The sequence below is a fragment of the Podarcis muralis genome, chromosome 17, assembly GCF_964188315.1.
Source record: "Podarcis muralis chromosome 17, rPodMur119.hap1.1, whole genome shotgun sequence".
Lineage (NCBI taxonomy): Eukaryota > Metazoa > Chordata > Lepidosauria > Squamata > Lacertidae > Podarcis > Podarcis muralis.
In genome coordinates, this window is record NC_135671.1 from 36,611,115 (window position 1) to 36,621,958 (window position 10,844).

General features: G+C 47.2%; 1 protein-coding gene across 1 annotated transcript in view; it reads left to right on the plus strand.

Moving 5' to 3' along the window:
* KCND1 (potassium voltage-gated channel subfamily D member 1) overlaps window positions 1-5,807 on the plus strand; it is a 70,323-nt gene extending 64,516 nt beyond the window's left edge. The window contains exon 7 of the mRNA XM_028711424.2: window positions 1,716-5,807. Coding sequence (XP_028567257.1) covers window positions 1,716-1,932 — 217 coding nt within the window. The 3' untranslated portion in view covers window positions 1,933-5,807. The remainder of the gene's footprint in view (window positions 1-1,715) is intronic.
* The last annotated feature ends 5,037 nt before the right edge of the window (window positions 5,808-10,844 follow it).

Here is a 10,844-nt window from a genome sequence, read left to right on the forward strand (position 1 = left end):
GGGGCTCTAGAGTTGGAAAGGGACCCTGGCGATCATCTAGTCCAACCCACTGCAATGCAGGAATCTTAACTAAAGCATCCATGATAGGTGACCAACCAGCCTCTGCTGAAAAACCTGCAAGGAAGGAGCACCCACTACCTTCCAAGGGAGTCTGTTCCAGTGTTGAAAAGGGGGGATTAAGCAGCTTTTCAGCTACAAGTCTCTAGTACTGTACTGCTGAGCCGAACTGTATTGCTTTATCTGTGGCATATTTTAGAGGGCCTTTTCCCAAAGTGTGGAATCTGCTGTCACCTGCTGGCGGAAGAGCTGCAGTGCCGCACAAACAGTGGTCAGTGCCTGGCTTCATGAGTGGCCAAGTGGACAGAATCAACTTTGGTTGCTGCCTCCTATACTCCAGCCAGACACTGGTCATGTGAAGGAGCAAGTAGCGTCCCCCACCCTCCCTGCTTGGGCTCAAACCCACCTGCGAGCTGCATTCTTTGATCTTTGAAACTGTTTCCCCTAACCTCAGATGTGTGGCATCTGGCTATATCGGGGTGATCACTGATGATGGACCAGCACTCTGCACATGCTCATTTGGGTCTGAATAGAGACAAAGGCTTTCTTTTTTTCCAGCACAGCTATCTGCTAACTCAGCATTGCCAAACTGATTGCTTTTTATCACCCTTCGCTGCTGTTGTAATCCCTTCCATAATTTCCAGCTGTAACCAAACTGTTGCTATCTGTTATTTCTTTACAGGTAGGTAGCCGTGTTGGTCTGCTGTAGTCAAAACAAAATTAAAAAAAATTTCCTTCCAGTAGCACCTTAGAGACCAACTAAGTTTGTTATTAGTATGAGCTTTCGTGTATCTGAAGCGGAGTGCATGCACACGAAAGCTCATACCAATAACAAACTTAGTTGGTCTCTAAGGTGCTACTGGAAGGATTTTTAAAATATTTTTATTTCTTTGCATTTCATTCCCCTCTGGCTCTGTTCTTTGCAACTTTGATTGTTTAGTTTGCTTATGTTTATTTAAATATTTTACTGTAAACTGCCCTGTGATCTTCAGATAAAGAGTGGTATATACATTTAATTAGTATTAGTCATCGTCATAATAGTAGTAGTAGTAGTAGTAGTAGTAGTAGTAGTAATGGTTATAACCACACTCTAGGGCTGAACTTGGCTGGGGACTGCAGTTGCTGGCCACTACTCTAAACCCTGTTCTCCAAGGCATTGTTTCCAAGAACAGTGATGGGTTATGAAACACGCTGGCCCAAGAACAGCTTGACTTTTGTAGTACACGTGCAAAATATGTATACGCAGATCAGCAAATATATGCTCAATGGACCGCTAAATGTATTTAGTGGAAATGGATGAAACTGCCCCGGTGGAAATGGTCATAGGAACGGATGGGACGATTCCTCTTAAAATAAAAGCAGTGCTGGGCTTCAGACCTCCCAGGAAATTGCATGTTCCCTCCAGATGCTGTAGGACTGCATTTCCTACCAGCCTTGGCTGGTAAGGTCAAAGGTCAGGACTGATGGGGCGATGCAGACCAGCAACATTGCTCACTCCTGCTTCTGCAAATCATCCAAAGCACTCTTAAGTTCACCACCTCCTGTTTTTTCCAGACTATGTGCCAGAAGGGAACCTGGGGAAGGTGCAGGTGACTACAGACCCCCCCCCAAAGCCCCTTCCTAACCTTTCTTTCTCCCGTTTTCTCCCCTTCTTCCAGCCGCTCCAACCTGAACGCCAAGACCCACGACAACTTGAAGCTGAACTGTGACACCACAGACTTCACAGCAGCCATCATCTGCATCCCCACCCCTCCTGCCAACACGCCGGATGAGAGCCAGCCCCCGTCTCCCGGAGGCCCTGGCGGACCCCTGCGCAACTCCAGCCTGTCCACCCCCTACATACTGCACGAGACGGTCAAGATCTCCTCCTTGTAAGGGGAGACTGGGGCGGGGCGGGGTGCTTGTCCCGACTCCTTCCTCTGCCCAGAGTGGCTGCTGGCTGCCTGGGTCCTGCTTACGAGCTGGGGACGGGGTCCTCTGCACGAGCCTCCCACCCCGCCCGTCGAACTGCAAGCTGGAGGAGGGCAGCAGGGGGCGTGTGTCGCGCAGTCCCTTCCTCAGAGGCGATATCGTTGGCCACCAACAGGGGGAGCTGGCGCACGAGGGGGGGTTCTGATGCCCGCCCAGCTCCCCCTCTACAATCAAAGCCATATAGGAGGGGAGGTGGGTCCCCGATGCTATGCAACCGCAAAGGGGTGGAGCGATGCGGGGGGAACTGGGTTCCGACAGGTGGGCCTCAGTGGTAATAGGGAACATATCCCAACAGCGGGAACATATCCGGAAGACTTTTTTCACACTATACCAAACCTATTACTCCTTAGGTTGGGATCAGGCTGAGTCAAAATCCCTGGTTTGACTCTGAGAGAGGGTTTGGGGGCATTGCAGCAGCAGGGAGAGGGAGAGGGGCTCCTGGGTCCTACCTTTGGCTGTGGAGGGCAGGGGTCTAAAGAGTGGGACTGCAAGATTGTTGGGTGAGGGAGGTCAAGAGTGGGGGGTTTCCAGCTGCAGATGGAAAGGCGAGCTCTGAGGATCGAGGCTCTTTGATTCTGATCCTAAGCATGATCAGAGTGGGGGTGTATTGCCTAGTGGTTAGAGCAAGGGATTCTGGAGTTTGTTCCGGTTAAAGATGAGGAAGCCTTTGGGGGAAAGGGATGGAAATAGAACCGGCTAAGCTTCCAACCAGTTCCTGCCCCCCCAATCTTCTGCCTCTCCTGGCTGAGCCATTTCTGGGACGGACGGAGCCTTAGAAGCCCCTGTCTCCCTGTCTATCTCTCTGCCTTTTTATCTCTCTGCCCTCCTCCCGATACCTGTTCTGTAACTTGGAAACTGCACTTTAAAGAAAAAAGAAAAAAGTCTATTGCACCAAAACACGACACCTCATGGGAATCTCATGTATCATTCTCCCGACACCCCACACAGCCCTGCACCCCACTGCGTAGCATCGAGACTGTGCATGCGTATTATACCTCCGAAGAGTGGGATCCAAAGCCCACGGCTACAGAGCACCACATGGCATGTGCAGCCGTGTCCCCCATTCCTACCCCACCCGCCTACCCTGACGGAAGATACGCTGTGAAGAACTGAAGCAGACCTGCAGAGCAGGGCTGTGGTCTGTGGTCCTCCTCCTCCTCCGGACATTTTTTAGGTTACGATCAAGCGAGAGAAAGAGAGACTTGGCTCTTGATCCTGGAAACCTCGCACCGTTCCGTGTGCTCACCGGAGAAGGAACCGAACCTGGCAGAAAGAAAAGGAACTTGGGTGGGATGGCGGATACCGTTCTAGGTATCGAGCAAGCCACAAGTCCCGTCGCATGCATCAAGCTGGCTGACTCTCGGCGTCCAGCAAAGGTTGCTCTCTCAACAGGATCAGCCATTTTTGTTTCAATCTGCTGGCCACTCTTTATTTTGCTCAGCGTCTTGGCTTTCTCTCTCCTGGCTACTGGTGGGGAGTCAGCATGGCCTTGGGTAGCCAGGAGTCACCCGTGGCTTAAGTTCAGAGAGGAATAAGGTCTGGTGGCTTATGACATAGGCCTTGTCAGGGGAAGCAGCAGCAAATGAACGAGGAAGAATGGAGCGTGAGGATGCCTGGGGGACGAAATTCCTCCAGTCAGTCTCCAGCTCTGGCAAAGTAGGGGGATCCAAGTGGATGTGTTGAAGTTAGCATCCTTCGATAGGACCATGTGAAACATGGAGCGTACTTGGGCTGTCTCTTGCCCCAGATCCCACATTCATTTTCTAACCAGAGTTTTTGTTTCCAACTATTATTACGTACCTGTAAATCAACATCTCCCCCTGTTGGATGGTTAAAGAAATAACAGTTAGTTATTTCAGGACACTTTAATGCAGATCAATTAACTCAAATGCACTTTTGAACAGAATCATAGTGTCTGCTAGCGGGAGCGATGAATGAATGACACAAGAAGAGGTGGAAATGTCTCATAAGTGGATTTAAGGGCTGCCGCAAAGGCACAGAAGTGTAGAGAGGAAGTGAGAAGAATCAGAACAAGGTTCCTTGAGCTGAATCAAACATTCCAGTGTCTATTTCTCTACTGCAAAAAAGTTGGGGGGGGGGGTCCTTATACCCTAACAGAGGTTAAATTACTACTATGCACACTTAGCTGGGATCAAGATACACTGAACAAAGTGGAACTTATTTCCAAGCAAATTTGCATAGAATCAGGCTGGCTTCCAGTTACGTAACTGTGAATGAAATCTCTACTCCAACTACTTTCCTTTTAAGCAAAGACACGAGGATGCATTTGTTCTGGCTGCTCGCCACTCTTTTACATCTGGAACCACATTGAATGTGTCCCAAAACACCGCAGGGGTCACTCTTGACCCCCCACAGTGTGTGATGAGATAATTATTGGATGATCAATCTGTAGTTTACAGTTCCTGTCCTCCCTGCTCAGACTGGGGTGCTTGAGAGAGACAACATGGTCAGATTTGGAGCAGAGCATAACTATTTCATTTCTCTTGAACATAAATGCTGCTCCATTTTCCCTGCTAGGTATAGCACAGAGGACAATGTCCCAATGTTTAACTTCCTCAATACCAAACAAGAATACTCCAACCTCTTGAAACAGATAGCAATATTCCCAGGGTTTGACATATGCAAAGGGCAAACAGCCGTCTTCCATTTAGGGTAACCCAAGTCAAGAGCGGGGTGAGTGAGTGAGTGAGTGTGTGTGTGTTTCTTTGGAGCTGTTGTTCTTCCATCCCAGTCACATGCCTAAATTGCTCAGTGGAATAGATCCCCAGACTTTCTGGGTTCTAGCACTGGGTTCTAGCACAGGTACAAATGCTCTGTAGTTTTCACAGGCAGAAATCTAATAGGTGACATTTCAGCTGCACCACATATTTATGTGGGGAAAACTTTCACCTGGCGTTTCCTCCCTCACCCCCCCCCCCCAAACCTGTTCAGGGTTCAGACCATCTTTCAGGGGGCAAGTGGCAACCCTAGGTTTGGGGGGGTGTCCATGCCCATGGCTAAGCTCCTCTAAGCGTAGGCCTCCTTATGGAGGCTTGAATCATTGCTAGATTCAATGCCCCCACCAAAAGAAGCTCCATTTGCCTTCTCTTGCTTCCAAGTTTCCCAGTGTAGGATGGGCAGCACTGTGCCATACCAACCATTGCCAATCTGGTGCCTTCCAGATGTTTTGGACTATGACTCCCATCAGCCCCAGCCAGTGGGAGCTGTAGTCAGGGGCTGATGGGAGTCGTTGTCCAAACATCTGGAGGTGTGAGATGTTGTTGGGAAAGGGAGTTCTACCACAAGGCAAGCTGCCCAAGGTATTCTGAGTGCCATTTAGGGGCAATGCAGTCTTTGTTGCAGCTGGCTAACTCCATGCCACTGTCATACTTGCTTGAGTATACTAACGTCTGAAGCGGGCCACATGTGGCACACTGCTGTGGCTACTTTGGTGACTAGGAGCAGAATCACAAGATGCATTATCCACCCTGCCCACTTCCAACAGGATTCAAACATACACTGGCAAATTTGGGCTGCACAATGAGAGCTGAATGGGAGATCCTGCACAGCAAACCCACTTCCCCAAAAGACACTACATTTTGTGATAAATAAAGTGCCATCTAACCTCCCAGCAGATAAATCAGGATGGATGCTCATTAAACAGCTGTCTAATCTGGATGCTTGCTCAATAAACAGGTCTTCTGGGAGGAGTGCTTGTTACAGAAGTAACTGCAATCTTCCACATACAGTATTCCATGAGAAACAAGGTGTGTGTGTGTGTGTGTCTAGGATGTATTGTCAGCAGTCCCTGTTCACAGAGTATCTGTAGGACTAACCCCTGTGGGCACAAGCCAATGGAGAGCCAGTGGTAGAGTACAGTGGTTCCTCGCAAGACGAAATTAATCCGTTCCACGAGTCTCTTCGTCTTGCGGTTTTTTCGTCTTGCGAAGCACGGCTATTAGCGGCTTAGCGGCTTAGCAGCTTAGCGGCTATTAACGGTTTAGCGGCTAAGAAAAAGGAAACAAACTCGCAAGAACTCGCAAGACGTTTCGTCTTGTGAAGCAAGCCCATAGGGAAATTCGTCTTGCGGAACGACTCAAAAAACGGAAAACCCTTTCGTCTAGCGAGTTTTTTGTCTTGCGAGGCATTCGTCTTGCGGGGCACCACTGTATTTGCTTTGGGTGCAGAAGGTCCAATTCAATCCCCATGGCATCTGCAGCCAGAACTGGGAGAGACCCCTGCCTGCAGCCCTAGAAGGCTGCTGACAGCCAGTGTAGACAGCAGAGGTGGATTTAAGGGAGAGCAACCAGTTCGGTCACACTGGGCATGGAGCCTTGCGGGTGCCACTGGAGATGCTGCAACTATAATCTGGGAGAGGAGCACAAGAGGCAGGGGGTTTGCTGAATTTTGGCATCACACAGGGTGCTGCTGAAATTTGAGACCAAATCTGCTACTGTAGACCGATGGGTCCCCAACTCTACCCTCTCTTTACCTCTCTCCCACAAACAGAGATACATAATTTTGTTGTAGTCACTTATTTACACTTGGGGAAATGCCGTTTGTTCCTTTCCAGACTCGAGAAGCCAATTCACACAAGCAGATTGCCAAAGTTTGCCGGGCCAGTGGATCAACTCAAGAGTTCATTAAGGGGTGAACCACTTTTGCGAATGGCTCAAAGACATGTACAAAAGTACACTTCCCCTGTTTTTTGGCTTGAAAACCCCTACTCACCTGTGGCAAGCCAGAACCTTCTCCCAAGTGACCAGGCAGGAAAGCCCCCCTTTTGGGCCCACGTTTTGCCAACACAGATAGGTAGCCGTGTTGGTCTGCCATAGTCAAAACAAAACAAAAATCCTTCCAGTAGCACCTTAAAGACCAACTAAGTTAGTTCTTGGTATGAGCTTTCGTGTGCATGCACACTTCTTCAGATACACATCTGAAGTGGGTGGTGTATCTGAAGAAGTGTGCATGCACACGAAAGCTCATACCAAGAACTAAGAACTAGGTGGTCTTTAAGGTGCTACTGGAAGGAATTTTTTTTGTTTTGCCAACAGTTAACCATAACTAATATTTGTGGACTTGACCAAAGCGGATTCCCCACTGAGTCCACTGCCTTCTTTCAACAGTTTTGCTGTGGCAAAGGAAAGATGACATGACTTATGAGCCGGGCATAAGGCTAAATAAACAAATTATTTACAATTGCAACAGCTGCATCACTATTGGCTCTGCACACTCTGTAGACTTTCTCGACATGCCAACTTGTTCACTAACACAGGCCCAGCAAAATAGTGTTTCTTCATTTCAAAGCCTCAACTTTTTTTTTTTAACCCCTCATGAAGGGGAGAGGGTGGTGGAGAAATTCCAGGCATAGACTCCACTTTTACCCCTCCTGCAGTTAGAGACTTGAACATAAGAGCAATCCTTCACCTCCTCTACCTTCTTGCAGAAAGGAGTGGGAGAGATCCAGATTTTCCCATCAAAAAGGCAGTTCCTGCAAGCCACTTAAACAAAATGGGAAGGATGCCATTTCCCTCCGCTCTGATCTTAAGGGTGCTGCTTGAGAGAAATGGAAGGAGCTGATTAGAACCCATCACTGGCTTGAGATTTGATGGCCATACTAGGAACTGCTTTCCTTCAGCTGGTGCCGCACTGAGCAACTCAATATGGTCATGTACAAGAGAGCAAAGAATATAGCCCCTCCAGTGGAGGCCCTCGAGTGTTGTGTCTGTATGAGAATTCTAGCATGCCTGGTAATACTGCAGCAGAATCAAGTGGTAAAGCTTTATCCCAGCTGTATAACTTCATGCTGCACAGTGGGTGGTGTCTGAAGGTTCCTCGATAAAAAAAAGGCCTCCCTGTATCTAAAGAAGTACTGTAAAATGTCTAGGGAGGGAGAAGACTAGACAGAACCCTTTGATGCAGCATCAGAAAAAGCTCGTGCTATTCTAGGCTGCATCAACAGAAGTATAGTGTCTAGATCAAGGGAAGTAATAGTACCATTCTAGTCTGCCTTGGGCAGACCCACACCTGGAGTACCTCTGTATCCAGTTCTGGGCACCACAGTTTATGAAGGATGTTGACAAGCTGGAACATGTGCAGAGGAGGGCAAGCAAGATGATCAAGCGTCTGGAAACCAAGCCTTATGAGGAACCGTTGAAGGAGTTGGTATGTTTAGCCTGGAAAAGAGGACACTGAGAGGAGATGTGATAGCCATTTTCAAATACTGTCCCATGGAAGATGGAGCAAATTTGTTTTCCTCTGCTCCAGAGGGTAGAGCCAGGCCATTGTCTTCAAGTTAAAAGAAAGGAGACTCCAACTAAACATCAGGAAGAACTTTCTGATGGTACAAGCTGTTTGACAGTGGAATGGATTCCCTTGGAAGGCAGTGAACTCTCCTTCACTGGAGGTTTTCCACTAGAGGGTGGGTGGCCATCTCTCATAGATGCTTTAGTTGAGATTCCTGCATTGTAGGGGTTTTGGTCACCCTCAGGGGTCCTTCCAACTCTACCATTCTTTGACCCTGACATGCTAATTTTCTGCACAAAGCCAGATTTTGTTGTTATAAGGAAGACTTCAAATATGCAAACCAAACAAAGTCATCTGCAATGTAAAGTACTGCAGTCCAAGAAACGCTTTACCACTCAGTTCTGTTAGTGGTAGAAATTAGGCTGAACTTGATCCCTTGCCATGGACAGAGTTGTCAGGGCTGGAAATGAAGACTTCTAGTTCCCATGCTATCTGTAAATGTGCTGTGTGTGACCTTGGTCAAGTCACTTCAACTCAGGTTCCTGTTTGTGTACAAATAGGGAGAATAAAACTGACCTGAAGAGATATTTATCTTAAAAATGTGTGAATGCAGGAGGAGAAAGTCTAGGGTGTTTGGGGGTCTTGGAGGGTTCATCACTGAGGTGCAATGAGGGAGAAGGTGCTGGAGACAAGAGATGCTTGAAGAAGGTGGATGCTACTGTAGTTTTGTGCCAATAAAGAAAATTGGATGAGAGCTCAAACAAAAGTCATGTGCTCTATTCTTATTCTAAGATTTGGAGGCGTATGAGGATTTGGAGATGGATGTAACAATTTTGGGGGCCTGGGCCTACCAGTTTCATGTTTATTAAAAATCATTTTCATGTTATTATAAGAAATATTACATGAATATTTTTCTAACCAAGTTGGAGGGGGGAACTAGTGGACCATAATTCCTATTTATTAAAACTATGAAGGCATGGCTTAGATGGGGCCCAAAATAATTAATAAATCATCTGTGTTGGGGATTACACCGATATGAAGAAAAGTATCTGTGTAAAATTTGTAGATTGATATTAATGAGTGTAGAATTTGGGAACATTATCATTTGATTTTGATTTTTTTTAAAGAAAAAAACCAGGAACTTTAAAAAGTAAAAATTACACACACACACAGTGTAACAGATATTTAAATATGCTGAAAAGGAGCACTCGAAGAAGAATGATGGTTATGAATTCCAAGTATCAGTATCTCAGTGTTCAAGAAGTGAGCTCTGAGTCCTATCACAAATTAGTCTGTTGTTTTCTGTAAACCAGTTTGACATGGAATCTTAGAAATATAATTAAATTAAACCCAATTAAATAAGTATGTCAAGGCCGCCTGCCACATCACGCCAAGGAATTGCAACAGGGGTATCCGGAGCTAGAATGGAGGGCTAAAATAAAAGTATGGAAAAGTTATTATTGTTTTCAGTAAACGACACAAAACATCCGTAGGTTTGCACCCGGTTGTCCAATAAAAGTCTCCCAGCCCTTTAGTTATCAATGAAAGAGTGTGTGTGAGAGAGAGTGACACAGATAGATACACACACACACACCTAGCGCCTTGCTAGATCAGAAGGTCAAACCTCCAACTACTATTGCAAAAAACCTCTGGCCAGATGCCTTCCAGAAGCACACAAGAAGGGCACAAAGCAAATACTGTCGCCCTCCCCTACCACTGTCCCCTCTGCAGCTGTTGTACAGAGACACTGCTTCTTAAATGTGGGTGTTCCATTTTGCTATCATGAGCTGTAGCCCTTTTCTCCACGAATTTGTCAATCTCCCTTTAATGCCGCCACAAGCAACATCACAAATGGTGCTACCTGGGCTATAATATGCTTTATATAATATGTTTATCGCGTTTTCTAGTCCTATGCATGAGCTCAGAAAACGTTGCAGAAGATTCCCCCCAAGCCCACGGGTATATTATTAATTCCTGTTCCCAAAGGGGTCGCAGCCTCAATAAGTAAGGCTTTTTAGAGCCTAAAGAGGCCAGATATATTAACAATTGTATTGCAGTATTAATAATTTATATAGAAAAATCTAATCGCTATAATAAATAAGTCTTTTCTGGAGCACGCAGATCCCTGCCTAACTGTATGGGATAAGGCACATTAGGAACCAATCAACCAATCAGCTTTATAAGATTCTATATGCCAAACAGCTGTAGGAACTCGCGTCCAATCTATCAATATCCGACCCTGGGAATGCTCCAAACCAATAGGAGGTAACCGGCCACTTTCAGCCAATCACGGTTCAGGTCTGTGTCCGCCGGCGAATGAAGAAACGGCAACTACTTTCTCTAGCCTATCGGAACAAGGGGAACAATACTCCCGCCTCCCTCCTTCGCTCTCGCAAAAAGGGACGGGGCGGAGGGAAAGTGGAAAGAGGCGGGACATCACCCCGACCGGCAGCGGCGCCAGCCACTCAGTGACGGACGTCCCTCACTCCCGGCCAACCAGCGCGCGGCTAGCCGCGGTTGCTACGGCCTGCCCAGGGCCCGCCTCACCTGTTGCCAGGGGGCGTGGAAAC